General features: G+C 33.2%; 1 protein-coding gene across 1 annotated transcript in view; it reads right to left on the bottom strand.

Annotated features, from left to right (window-relative positions):
- The window catches only part of LOC129224584 (mannose-1-phosphate guanyltransferase beta-like), a 46,772-nt gene that overhangs the window by 23,262 nt on the left and 8,052 nt on the right, over window positions 1–15,458 (bottom strand). Inside the window, exons 3-4 of the mRNA XM_054859066.1 lie at window positions 12,782–12,862; window positions 2,783–2,971 (exon numbers count right to left, since the gene is read on the bottom strand). Coding sequence (XP_054715041.1) covers window positions 2,783–2,971; window positions 12,782–12,862 — 270 coding nt within the window. The remainder of the gene's footprint in view (window positions 1–2,782; window positions 2,972–12,781; window positions 12,863–15,458) is intronic.

Below are 15,458 nucleotides of genomic sequence, written 5' to 3'. Positions count from 1 at the left end.
TATTTTTCTTCTAAAATACTGCATAAAAGCTTATGAAAACACTTTTAAACAATTAAAAACTGATTCTGAGGATCGATAAATACCTTTAAAACGAAAACATCATATACTTAGTTCTCAAATAATAGCATTGTAAAGATCGTAACTTTTGGACATGCATCAAATTTCAAACTTACTTTTTTCTAAAATCGTTTACAAAGTAAATAATCTGTCTTTACTTTTTTTATTTGTATAAAACATTAACAAAAAATTATTCCGTGTAAGATTCATGCCTTTAATTTTTTTTTGAAACGTATGGAAATAATTTAAAAAAAAATTTTTTTAATGGTACATTTGCTCAGTTAACGTTTTGGTATGTCCAAAATTGTGCCATTTAGCAAAGAAAATATTTTTTAAGGGCATTTAAAGAGCTTTTTTTCCATAATTTATGTCAATTCTTGTCTCTATACAGCATTATAATTTACCTCAAAAATTTTAGAGTTAATTAAAATGAAAGTTATTTGGTGTTGAAGCTTCAAAGTTGAAGTCTGTGTTTGCTCCCACCTTTTGAGAACTACCCATATATATATATATATATATATATATATATATATATATATATATATATATATATGTGTGTGTGTGTGTGTGTGTGTTTGTGTGTGTGCGTGTGTATATAAACTCGAGGGCATAGTTTTACTTTAGATTTCAGAAAAAATTACCCCCCCCCCCCCCCAAGGATTTTTTCTCGCTACGCCACTGACTCATGCTATCAAACCTAGAGTAGAAGAGCAATTTTGAAACTTTGACTTTGAAAAAGTCTCCGAACCCCACGTCTTCTCCTATCGCCATCAAAGATGGTCTAGAATTGCGTAAGGATTTCGATTTCAAGAAGCATCTAGGATTGCACCCCTGCCCAAACTCTCGAAAAACAGCCCTCCCCCATCCTTAAACATAGTCTAAAATTCCATTTTTAGGACTTCTGAGTAAATTCCGAAGGTCCCCGAACATTTCCTACCTCCAATATTACGAAGGACTATATAAAATTTTGCATTTAAGGCTTAGATTCTGATAATATTTCTGGAAGGAGTCCCCGAATAAACCCTGATAATATCATTGAGCATCTTATATATGATTCCTCTAGCCTGTTTTTCTCTCACTACACGAGATCTTAATTATTCCTTTATCAAATTTTATGATTTATTACTCATTTTAAAGCTTATCGTGTCTGCTAATGACGAGAAATTAATCCACAATCCAAATATTGTCCTTTTTTTCCCCTATTTTTATTGCACATTACTTCACAGCCGAGAGCGAAGACACATTGGCTCGGTCGGATAAAGCAGCTACTGAGGAGAAGAACTTGGGTTCAAATCTTGGTTGAAAAATATCTTTTTAATGGGTTTTTTTACTTCAGCAGAATTCTTATCCAAGTTTCTATTGATATGCAAAATTATACTTATAGCAGACTTCTAAGCAGCAGTTCTGTTGATGTTAAAGCCAGAAAACAAAACATTGATTATAACACTGTCATTCGCAGTTTAACTTTTAAAATATTTTAACAAAGTAAAAGCATAATTTTCAATTTATTTTGCTGCTTTACTACGCATTGGTTTAGTCTATAGCATCTTGTGGTTGCATTGAAATAAGAAAATTCTTCCTTTGAGTGCAAATGCTTCACGTGGGTCAGCCAGTCATCTAAAATTGCGTTTCTGGAATTTTAATATCGGAAAATTGGCAAATACAGGCCTCAAACCTCTTCTCACACTAACATTACCAAAGATGATCTAAAACCGTAACAACTAACTTCGAAAATTTTTAACTCTGCCCCTCCCCCCTAGTGCCAACATCAGATAACATAGCCTTAAATTTCGTTTAAGGGCTTGAATTTTGATTGATTACAGGGGTTAAGCTTCTGAAAACTCCCCCTAGCATTATTGAAAGTCGAATAAATTTGTTTCTTGATTTCAAATTTTAAAAACTTGTCGGTCCTCATGACGATATCAAAAATGGCCCACTATTGCATAATTTAGATTGTTTATTTTCAAAAAATTTCTGGGAGTGGACCCCGGATCTTTTCTCTCCTAAACATCTTTTAAGATCATCCAAACCTGTTTTTGAACTACAATTTGGAAAAACTTTCGGGGGAGAACCCCCAAAGCCCTTAAAATATAACAATTGTGTTTTTTCAAGTTTCAATCTAGAAAAACGGCCGGGAAACGCCCCAGACCGCTTTTCCACCCTAACATTAGCAAAAATCGTCTAAATGCATTTTCAAGGCCATACAAATTAGAAAAAAAAGCTATTCTTCTTGATATTTGTGCTAATTTCTTAAAAGTACTGCAGACAAAGGTTACGTGTCCAGCAAGTTAGGGGGGCACATGCCCCCTCGTGGCCCCCTCCCCCCCTTTCCAACACTACTCCTCTGATGCAAGGAATACATAAGAAATACTTATGGGCCAAAAAGTATAGGTTCATTTGTCAAATAAAAAAGCTAATTTTGCTTAAAAATAAGTAATTCTCCAGTTCACTCTCCAGTTTATCACTCAACTTATATTCGACCTGAGAACAAAATTCAATCAAAATCAAAGTGAATAATTGTTTAGTAATTATTTTTTTTATATATATCCATATGTTTATTTTGTTTTATTTTAGTTATTTATTTAAATTTTATTTATTTTTATGAATTTTATTTATTATTTTTTATGCATTTATTTGACTTTTTTGATGAGCCGAAGAAACAAAGTTCAAAAATTTCAACAGTCAAATTGCAAATTAATACATAAAAAAAAGAGTCAATACTTACAACAATCGTTCCCTCTCTCCCATGATGTTTGTGAAACAATACCATCTCCTTAAAAGGGAAGTCACAAATGATATCACTGTTCAAAACAAAAAATGGCTCTGGGCCTTCTAGAATTTTCCTTGCTAATGCAAGAGGTCCAGCTGTCCCTAAAGGTTCATCTTCTTGAGATATACTTATTTTGATTCCTAGCTGGTAAAATAATAATAATTTTTTTCTGTAAGTAACTTTTATCATTCTATACAATGAACATTTCAAACAGTACAACGATATAAAAAAACTATGAAAAGGATTTGAAATTAATTGAAACTCTGTAATCATTTTGAAAATGTACAATTTAACTGCAACACTCATATCTCTATTCAAAACAAAATTTTATGTATTGCTCATTTCTAAGTGAATGTAGAACTCATTTAGAACCAAGCACTTGAAATATGTTACTCAATTCTTCAGCACAAGGGATGCACACCACACAGTACTACTAGTACTGCCCAGAGGCAGTGATTGGGACTGAAAAGTGGGGGGGGGGACAAAAAAAAACGACAACTTAACCACAGAATTTTTAGGGACAGCAAGAAAATTTTTAAAAAAAGAGAAAAAAAAAGTACAAAACTTTGCTAACGCTGGTTTAAGGCATGTTAATGGCAATTGACGCAAATCTAACAGCTTAACTCATGCTTTCCTAAGGATTTTGATGAACTATGTATACACAATAACTTTCTCCAAAGAAACACTTGGACATGAATTAGACTTACATTATTTACTCCAAAGTATCACAAACACTTGGTAATAATTTCAATAAGCAAGTATGGCTTGTTTAAGTAAAACAACTGATTTACTAATATCTAAACAATGAATATACATAAACTAAAAGTTATTGCTTGTGCTAAATAATGTTTTGCAAATAGATATACAAAGTAAAACAAATAACTATAATCTGAAAATATTGACATTTCTGTTTTTTTAAAAATAATTTTTAGTTTTGGTTTCCAAATTGAAATATGAAATAAATAAATGAACCATAAAAAGTGGGGGCGGTTGCACCCCCCCCCCCCCCCCCCGAATCACCGCCATTGGTGCTGCCAGTGCAATATTCACCTCTTAGTACTGTTAGTTTAATCTTGCACAAAAGACATTTGAATGGATAAGGGTTCCTCCCTACCCATAGGCGGATTTAGGCTGTGAATTCTGGGGGTGCAACAATATTGAAGGGGTGGGGGGGGGGTTCATACAATGCTGCCAATGGCGGCAATGGCTATTAGGGTGACTATCCTAGTCAAAATATGGGCATGAACTACTATTTTGCAAACAATTGTAAAAAACGGTGGCTATTTTAGTGAATGTAACTTTCTTTTTCCTCCTAGGAGAAAAAAATATGTTGGAAAAAATTAAAACTCGCTTATAAGTTTACCGCCTGGGGGAGGGAGGGGAGGAGTTTTACAGCGTTTAATTTTTGAAAAAAATTGTTTTAAAGTGAGGGAAAATGAAATGTAATAAACATTCACCACCAGAAATATCATGTTCGTATTTTTGTTTAAAATGTTTCGTTTTTACCCCATCGTGATTTTTTCAAAGGTATCGTTTCTCCGAGTGCAATTTTTGTAAAGGGCTAGATTTTGCAAACGCGATGTCTGTAAAAATTTTGTTTCCACTACTACTTCTTTTTTATTTGTTTTTTGGTTTTTAATTTCTTGTATCCGTATTATGCATTATTTTTTTGAAAACGATAGCTAATTTTCTCTTGATCGAAAATATCACGATTGCGGTGCTTCTAGCTCTTTTTATACAGTCCTTTTTTACTGTTGCATTTAATTAACAGTCAGACAATGAGAAATTATACCAAAATGTGTCAATACTGATTTCTCTAGTGTTTATTCAAAAGAGTTTTGCTTAAGTTTGGAATATGTTTTTTAAAGATTTCTTTTTCAAGGGTTGTTAAGGAAAAATTTGCTCCACATATAGGTCTATCCCATTGCTGTGAGTGGTGTCTATTTATTGAAGTTTCATTGCATTAATATGATATAAATGATATTTTTTAATAGGTGGGAGACTATTTTAAAAACTGTTTTCTGCATATGGTAACTATTTTTCATCGGCTACTAAAGCAACTACTATTAGTAAGGGAACTAAGTGGCAGCCTTGGGGGGGGTATTCCCAGTACAAACAGGGGGTCTGGGGAAGGGGGGCATTCTTTTGGAAATATTTGAAAATTTACAGTAAAAATGCTGGTTTTTAGTTGATTTCAGAGCAATTTTATAGCACTGTTTACTGGAATGATGTGTAAGGACTTGACTTTAAACAGTTTATATCGTTTATGAGTAAGTGTATTATTACAATAGTCACATTTTTTGACTTTTGTAGCTATGGTTTCAAATAAAAAGAAATTGTAATGATTTTCCAATAAATACCCAATTACAGAATATACATACAGTAATTCTATAATACAGCACTGAATAATAAATCATTTAAGAAATGTGTTAAGTTGATGCATATAATTATTTATTGTCTTTCTTTTTAAATAGATAAAAATTCTTCTTAATATGTAGCATAATTTCTCTCGCACTGGCGATGTGTGTAGTGACCGGGTCACATAATAAACTGCATATTATTGCATTTTTGGGTTTGCTTTCAAGTAAATTTACTTGCATTGTAGCTATATAAGTTGTTTTACAAAATTCCTGAGGAGAAATTCAAATTTTCTCCTGATAATTTTTTCTTTTTTTTTGAAAATCTGACCAAAAATGGTGGGGGGTGCGGCGCATCCCCTGGCACCCCCGTAAATCCACCTATGTCCCTACCCCCAAGAGTGATTGTATATCCCGTATCAAATGCTATGTAACGTCCCTCCAACACCCCCCATTCCTAAGAATGAGATACACAAAAGAAAAAAAGAACTTTTGCTTTATTTATGTTGCAGTTTCGTAAGTTTAATCTTACTATCAAAAATCTAGCTGGCTTCAGAATTTAAGTTTTACACATCTAGTATTAAGGTGCACATTGACACATTTTATCTGGTGAGGAAGAAGTTTATGAAGAATGTCTAAAAAGATTTTATGCTTGGCAAATACAGGTCCCTAAATAGGTACCGTCTGAAAGTTCCCCATGAACTGATGCCGGCACTAATGACAAGTAATGGTGTGACAATATGTTAACCGATAACCAACATTTTCTAGAATTATGTTTAGTGGTGACAAAAACGAATCTTTAGAAATTCATACAGGGAAATTCGTGGAGAGAAGGAAGATGAGAAGGTGGGTTGGGTTCTGTAGTCTAACAAGACCATGTATGTCTTTTCCACCTTGTGCTGCTTTTAACACAGATTTTGTTATGGTTTGATTTCTCTTGCCCATTAGTTCAAAGAAAGTATAATGACCTAATGGTTTATACTCCATTTCATGCCAAAAGAAAATTTATACACTTAGAGTTGATGGCGGTCTTCCCTCAATTGCTCAAAAGCACTTCTAGAATGCCATGTCAGGGGAAAATAGATTAGAAGAGAGCAGTTACATTTTGTGCACTGTTATGTTTCACTGATTGACTTCAACATACTTGGAAAAATAACAGAACTTTTTAAAAGATACTAAGCACTTTTTATAACTCTCAAAAGAACAAAATAACTTTCTGGGTCAGAAAGGACAATTTAAGCATTCCTGTAGTTTTCGAAAATTCCAAGAAAATGACACCACAAACGAAGAAAAGTGCGGCTCAAGTCATGAAGAAAATTTCTCTCTTATCATTACCTATAGCTTTCAATCATAAATTTGAATGTTCAAACATGCATATTTTTCTTAAAGGGAAAGTTTGGTTTGAAATGACTAGAATCACATTTTTCTTCATTTGTGGTGTCATTTTCTTGAAATTTTTGAAAACAACAGGAATGCTTCAATTGTCCTCTCTGACACAGAAAGGTTATTTTGTCCTTTTGAGTACATTATGAAAAGTGCTTAGTATTTTTTTAAAAAATTCTGTTATTTTATTCTTTTTAGTGTAAATGTATTTCAAAAATAGAATAATTTTACTGTCATGAAACTTCACCTTATTTTTTCATATAAACAGGGCCGATCCTAGGGTGTCGGCCGCCCTTGTGCAAAGACTTAATGTGCCGCCCCTCAAGAGTAATTTGCATATTTTGACTCATCTTTAACGTCCATATAAATCTTTCTTCAAATTTCTACACCAAGTTCTAATTAAAAAAAAAAGAACGGAAGAATGATGAACTTATAAAAAGGAAGAAATGTTTTATAATAAGAAACTCCTTAGGTACAATTTATATCTTTGAAGAAAGTAATAGATACCAAAATTTACTAATCTTAAAAACGCATTTTATAGTCTGTCTTCGGTGACATCAGAGGAAAGACGGGGGGGGGGGGATCAGGGAAGGGGGGATTACTTCGAGAAAATTATCGAAATTGGCGTATGAAAAATAGTTTTAGTTAATCTTTGGTTGTGTTTGGTTGCAAGGACAAAAGAGTCCGGTATACTCAAGGTGCATGGAGAAATTTTCGAAATTGACGTCAAATATCGCAATTTTTAGGAACTTTTTCGAGACTTCAGGAGATAGTAATGTTGATGTTCTTTCCTAAACTTCTTTCCAAATTGAAATCAGTCTGAAGCCTTTTTTTGTGACCGTAGCGTAGGAAGGATCGACGCTCTTTACGAAAATTTTCCAAAACTGAAGTTTTAAGCACGCAATTTTGGGTTACCTTTGTTGACGTTGCTAGAGGGAGGGAGATTCAATCGTCTCCCATTGAAGGTTTTCGAAATTGAAGTTCAAAACGCAAATTTATGCTGTTTTGGTGATGGTAGGGGATCTGGCGGCTTTCCTCCGGTAATTTCTCGGCACTATTTTTTTTCAAAAACCCATTTTTGGCTATGTTTGAAAACGATAGGGGAAACGTGGAAATATTCCGAACCGAAATATTTTTCAGAACTAAAATATATTATAGGCTATTTTTTAGAAGGAAGGGTTTTGAGACTATAAACGGATGTTTCTAAAAGAGCAATTTTATACTATTTTTGGTGACATTAACGATACTGGGAAGCATCGGCGGATCTTACGGATATTTTTCGATATTAATATCTGAAAAATACAACTACAGTGAAACCTGTGTGTAAGTTGACCACTTGCGGTGCACTACTTTAGTGGTCTACTTTAGCAGGTGGTCAACTTACAGAGGTTGAATTATATGATAAGATCTAATTCTGTGCCTGAAAATAGCGGTCAACTTTGACAGGTGGTCAACTTACAAGGGTGGTCAACTTTACAGGTTTTACTGTATACACCTTTTGTCCACCTTACCTCGACGATTGATGGGTATGCACTAGAGCGGCAAAAAGTTAAATAAGCCAAGCAGTTCTCCTCCGGAATTTTTTAGAAATTGAAGTCCCAAAAACGTATTTTATGCATTGTTTGATAACGATGGGACTAAGAGCGGGCGGGGGTTCAGTGTGCCCTCACGAACTGTTTTTAGAAACTGAAGACAATTTCAGGCTACTTTAGGCAGGAAGGGTTCTGTGGCTCCACGGAACCGTCTAAAAACGAAATTTGGAGATATAGTTGGAGAAAATTAGTTTGGAAATTAGTTCTGAAAGAATAGTTTGGAGAAAAGCGGGATCCGGGATCCTTCCCCGAAAGTTCTTGAAACTAATGTCTGAAAAACGCAATTTTAGTTTGTTTTTTAATAAATTGAGTGAGAGGGGGCGGGATTAGAGGCTTCTCTAAAGACGCTAACTGAGACCGTCTTTGGTAGTAATTGCAAAAAGTCCATCGCAAAAATTTCGAAAAAGAAATCCGAAAAATGTCATTAAGCAATTTTTGATGACATTAGGAAAAGCTATCCTCTAAAAACACATTTTAGATTTCGGAGCCAACATTTTTAGGTTATGTTTGATTAAGTTAAGGTGGAAGAGGTGAATCAGAGACTTAATTGGGTGCTTAAGGTCGGTGGTTCAACCAGTGAAATGTTCAGAAATTAAAGTCTTAGAAACGCAATTTTAAACCTTCTTTAGTCTTGTCAAGGAGGTCATGGCATCATTTTGGATCTTCGTTTAAACTTACTACCTGGGGCAAGAGCCCTGTCCTCCTACCTGATCTGAAACCGGGCAGTTCATTTGGGATTTTAATCAGAAAAAATTGCCGTAAAGGGGGAAAATTACAAAATTTTAGTTTGTCATTCATATATGTTTGACTCTCAAATGAGTCGCAATTTTTTACTTTCTTCCCACGCATCCACGATTATTGAACACAGATTTTATTGTTTGAAATGCTTATGATGAGAGTATCTAATCAGTATAGCTTTTTTATATAAATAAAAAATGTCTTCATTGTTTAGGTCTATAAACGCTTGGGAGGTAAACATTAGTGGCCGCCCTCGGTGCTCCTTTTAGAAGGCACCCTTTCATGCTTCAGGAGGAGGCCATTTTCCTCATTTTCTCTCCCCTGTATCCATGCCTGATTACCGGTTCTGTCACAAATTTTGCAACCAAATGAAGCATGTGTGCAAAGAGTATATTAATGGACACTGAACTAACACATTGGTCCTAAACATTCTATTTTTCTTAAACTATGCTATATGCTGTCGGGAAATCGACACTTAATTTGATAATTGAACATTTAAAATTTAGCAGATTTATTCGACTTATTATAAGAGATCTTGTGAGAAATTCTTGAGGAATTTTCGAATTATAAGAACTACATGATGCAGCCTGCGGCCGCCCCTTGCTTCGGCCGCCCTTGTGCGGTGCACACTCTGCACACCTGCTAGGATCGGCCCTGCATATAAATGCTCGATACTTAAAGGGAAAAAAACTATATACGTGTCTTTGCACTAAAATTTAATCCTTGTTTCTCTCTAAGATTTATGCTTCCTAATTTCATTTTTGCTTCCGAGAAGCCTTGATTCACAATTTTCATTATGATTGCTTTTAACATTACTGTTGCAAGGCAACAAAATTTGTAACAATGGGTTTTATATTTAAACATTTTATGGGAAAATTGCATGAAATTTGCTATTTTCATCCTAACCAAAATATTAGTTTTATTTCAGAATTTTAATTTTTCACCGTTAAGTTGTACCTTAAGATAAGCAAATCATTTAGTGAAATCCAGAAGTCTCTAAGTGATCTAGTTGCTGAAATATAAGCAAAACCAAACCTCACATTACTCCATGACAAACAGGCCAAGTATGATAAAAGTGCTTAACAATCAATCAATAAAATGTATTGTTGACCTTGCAAATGAAAAAAGTCAAATCCCACTTTTTGCCACGACCTTTCAAGAACTTCTTGATCAACGAGTTTCTCTCAACATTAATGTAATTTTCTTGTTACGTTGGTGTTGCTGGCAAATTTTACACGTGTTAATAAGTTTTTCCACTTCAAGATTGATGCAAGGCCTGTAAAAGTACTCTCTAGAATACTTAAACTCATAACATTAAAACATTATAGGAGGCATTGAGCTGTTGCTCTATCCTGCATATTACTGATGTTACAATGATGGTTGTACACAAGGCTGATGTACAATGTCAGACTTCTATCTTTATTTCATCCTCAGCTCGTTTTTGGTACAAAAGGCAATTTCATTGCACAAATGTAGTCAATTGTGAGTGCCCCAAGTTCTTTGGTTCAAAACAGCTTAATAGAAACTATCGAATTCAACATTTTTGCATAGAGATGGTGAGAATCAAATTTTCTGATAGAATTTACTTTGACACACAAGCTAACTGTTCTTTCATTGTTGTGTATTTCTTTATTGGAAAATATAAAAATGAAATCTGACTTGACCTAAAACTTGGTAATGGTTTTGTTTCTTTCTGAGCATAACAATTAGACTTTCAAGTACAAAATTATTGCTTAAGGATAATGTTATTTCCTTAAAGCAGGACTATCCACTAGCGGGGGATTCATGGTGCAGACAGTGCCACTGGAATCCTCAGGGAGGATGATTCTAGAGGGTTTTTGACTTCATTTTGAGAGGGCTTCGATCTTGGCAGGATGGGGAGGGGGAGTATTTTTCAATTTTTAAGTGGGTGCCCTGTCGCGTTTGATAGGGGGATGGGCACCACTGCTTAAAGTACAGCACTGCTTATATACAAACGCCCTATCACATCCAAATTTAACTTAAGGGAAAAGTCCTCACAGCCTCCAAGCCAAAATCTTCTGGCAGCTCTATCTCATCCACATTCCTGTTCCTTAATGAACCTATTTTTTATTTTATTATCAAAAGAGGAATATCTAATTCGGGGAATTTTTTTTAAATGGGGGGGAGAAAAATAAATAAATTTCGTCTTTAAATTACATTTATCAGCACAATATTTTACTCCCTTTTGGAGAGTTTGTGTGTGTCTTAGGAAAAACAATTAGTTTTATTATATTTTATTTCCATTATATTACTTTTCATTAACCCGTTCGCATCCAGCATCCCACCGACGCGACGCAGCGATTCCTCTCTTATCAGCCCAGCATCACTTCCCTGCTACGCGCTCTGATCCGCACTGACGTCCCAACGTCACATATACGTTTTCTCGAAATAGAACGATTTAATTGAATATTTAAAGGATAATAGATGGCGCTAAATGGCTATAACTTTCATCATATTCGAGTCACATGGTATTTGACCTTCATGTATAGGCGTCAGTTTCTTATTTGGGCCTCTCAATAGGATAGATTTATTAATGTAAACAGACAGTAAATCACTGCTCTGTGCATATGCTTCTTAAGGTCTCAGTAGCTCTTGTTTATATCTTTGATTCTTCTTTTTTTGTTATGACTAATTGAAAGAGATATACATCTAGCTGTATAAATTATGGGGAAGGGGAGAAAGGTTAAAAATATTTTTGCGTATTTGTGTTCCAGACTATTAGGATTCCCCCGCTCAATGAAAGTACACGAATGATTTAAAGAGGCACTGAAGTTTTATGATTATTTTTGAATCTTTTCTGATTTTGTTCTTCTTTATTTGTTCTTTTTCATTTGGAAACTGGAAAACTGCAATAAAAATGGTTAGCGAAGTGAGTGAAGGGGAATGTTTTCGAATGCATTACGAAGCAGTTTTGAGATTTGGCACGTGGGAATTTAACTAGTTTAAATTTGTTGACCTTAGTTCTTTTAATTAAAACTGCATTACGTACAGATTATTATTTCGACATTTCTTTTTCTTTGATTCCACACTCACGATGTCTAACTTTGTTTTTGTGCACATATCATTTAATTTTGTGCACATAAAATTTTAGTATTCTACTTATTTCACTCCCATCTAATTATGTCATATTCTTTATATTAATAACTAGTAATCAGTACACAACTTAAAAATGTGAAGCCAATATTTTGAGATGCTGATTTTATATGAATATTTTTGTAAAGTTAGGCTTAACTGCTGTAAACGCTCAGACCGATGGCGGCGTTCCATTTCGGAACGTTTGGACCCGTGGCTGCGCTTCGTTTTCCGTGCGCTGGTCCTCAAGGGGTTAATCTTGTTACTCTTTTTCTCATATAATGTTCTTGATATAACAGTAATGTTTTTCTTATTGTAAGCATACTGCATGATGCAAAAAATTTCAAGTGCTTATCAAAAGATTGTAACAATGAATTATTTTAAAATTTAATAAATGGGCGAGATTTCTCTTGTTGAGCATGGTGGTAAAGGTGGACTGGCAAGGATGCTTAATTAAATGCTTAGGGTCTGTTCTTAACAGTCCCTGAAATTCCACTTGTGAGGTGGGGGGACTCCCAGATATCTAAAACAGATGAACCGTTGCAAAGGGTAGTTGCGGTGGACTTCGGGTGTCATGTCATGCTTAAAGTACAATAGCAAGTTAAAGAATAGTGGGAACAAATTTTAAAATAGTATGAGCGTCAATCAACTGTTGTGACATATTATTAATACTTAATGTTTATTGCTGGAATTGAATAAATGGAGAATTGACTGCTTAATAATATGGAAAATCATACACTGATTGAGAAAACAAAGAGCACTGCAATGGTGAAAAAAATCACATTGTATACCTTTTCTTCCTCTTTTTTAATTTCTTCTTCCAACATTTCAGCCCTATAACTAACAGCTAATATAACATGATCAACACCAGCCTGAAATGAAAAGTAGATAGACATCAAACTGAGGGTTGAACAATTATGTAAGAGTAAAATGCATAATGCAATTGCACAGATAAAAAAAAAATTGGAGTCAGTTATCAAAAGTAGTAAAACAAGGATTATCCATACTTTGTCAAGCGATGTGAGGAGGAAAATTTACTGAAGTAGAAAATTTTTCTCATCAAAAAGACAGTTTTGTAGGGTTTTCTTTTTTGCACAACATTGTAAAACAATTAATTTTATCCTTCAGTGATCATATTTGAATTTCATACAAACGAAAACTACAGGATATAATTATAACTTTGTAACAGAAATGCATCCTACCTAAAATTTGCTGTTACCTTTAACCATAAGGGAAATTGCTCTCATGTCAGTAATAGATTGGGATTATTGAAATTCCTCATTTTGATAACAAATGCAAACGTTGATACAGCACTGACGATGTAAGTGTCTAAATCCCCCCAAGCAGTAAGTTCTTTAGCAGGATCTCTCCTCTCTTAGCAGTGCCATATTTACATATGGGCTTACTGGGCTATAGTCCAGGGCGACAGGATTTGGGGGGCGGCAAATTCCCATATCAAAATAAGTTTTAAAAAATTTTAATATTTTTTTGGTCATGAGACCATAGGAGCTGCCACGCTATTTCCTAACATAAAACAAATCTCACCCCCCTTTTTTTTCTTTGTTTTAGTGATAGGGTGCAGATATAAACTTGAACAAAGTTTAAAAATTAGAAAAAATGTAATGTAACGTATTATTTCTTATAACTTGGTACAGTTTGGGGATTAAGATCAGCAATTTTAATCATAATTTAAATCGATAAAAAAAGTCATTTGCATCAACATTCAAAATTTATCAAAAATTTTTGATTTTTTTAAAATAAATTATTCAGACACAGTTTCAAAAAAGAAGAATTAATATAATTGTTACACTATATTTTTATGTGTGTGTGTGTGTGTGAACTGAAATAAGATAATAAAGCTTTTATATGTATGTTTTTTATTTTAATGTAAACGTTTTTTTTTTTCTTCTAATGAGTTTTTTCTCCCAAATAAAATTTTTATGTCCTTTATTTTGTAAACTACTAATAAAAAATATTTGTCATTACATACGAGATGGCTGTGTTGCTAGTAATGCAAAGGGTACCTAACAGAAATTTTGTACCAAGCTTTCAGCCCACCAAACCTGCAGCCAACAAACAATACTTGTTCTATTTATAGTGATTTGGTGCTGTTTAGTAGTGATAAATTATAGAATCTGACATAGGTAAGATTTTTCAACTAAAAATAAATGGCATAAATCTCCAAACTTAAAGAAAAAGCTTATGGAAAGCTGCTTATGTTTTTAGCATTTCTGTTCAGTCCTCAACAAAAGACCAAATATTCAACTATAAAAGTAATACCAAAAAAAGAAAAAATATGCATGCAAGTGAGTTTGCAAATTAGATACAAAAGCATCGATGTTTTCAAACATCAAACTTTTTAATGTATGTCCCTGTTTAATAGACTCCAAAAAAAATTTTAATGCTAGAAGTAAATTCACAGTAATTACTTTATCAATTGAAATGATTTTTGAACTGTCAAGGATAAGCTTATAATATTAATGATAATTAATTTTTGCGGTTCCAAGTTAAGTAATGCAAAGGGATAAATACATTTAAAGTACTGACACATCAATACAAATTAACTGGAATATTTACATAACATCTTTTAAATTTCCACCTGAATAATATGTACACTGAATGTAAGTTACTCAATAATTATTTCAAATCAATTAGAAAAATTGGTAAAACATTTTTAAGGTAATAACATGCAATATTAGTCTACTTATCTAGAAAACAAAGAGAAAACTCCTTCCAATGTGACGGATGTCGCAATAAGTAATTAATGATGTTTTCATCATAACTGTAAACATATTCACATTTTTAAGGGTATTTTAGGTTTAAATATAAAACATCAACATCGAAAAAAAATCAATGGTAAAAACATCGATGTTTCGACAGACACATTGATGTTACGAAAACATCGACGTTACACCACTAAGTGCAATCGCTGCATTTGTTGGACTGGAAAAGATTGTTTTATTATTATTATTATTTATTTTACATTATTTTAAATTGCAAACTGTAAATAAGGTCCAAAAAACGTTTTTTTTTTTTTTTGTTTTTTTTCATTTTAATCTGTTTTTGAAATTTTTAAAATTATTTTTGAAACAAATATGCTAAGATTATTTATTTCAAAAACTGTTTCAAATTGCAAAAAATAGTTCTTAATTTGTTAGAAAAGTATTGATTTACTATCATGTAGTGAAAGATGAGATTTGCTAGCAACCAATTTTATATTTACATACTAACTGCACATATAATTGTCTCTTTCGCATTTGAAATCAATTTTAAATAGTAATTTGCTAACTGTATAACAGTACATTATTATTATTACAGTAGATTTAGCTACTAACTACTTTAGCTACTTTACTAAAATTTCTGAAACTTCTGTTACTGTTAAAGTTTGACATTCTTATGAATAGTGTCAGGTGTATAAAAAAAAATAATTAAATTAAAATATTAATAATTAATAAAAGTAAAAATGAA

Source organism: Uloborus diversus, chromosome 6 (genome assembly GCF_026930045.1).
Source record: "Uloborus diversus isolate 005 chromosome 6, Udiv.v.3.1, whole genome shotgun sequence".
In the NCBI taxonomy this organism is placed as follows: domain Eukaryota; kingdom Metazoa; phylum Arthropoda; class Arachnida; order Araneae; family Uloboridae; genus Uloborus; species Uloborus diversus.
This window is presented reverse-complemented; position numbering and strand designations above follow the sequence as displayed.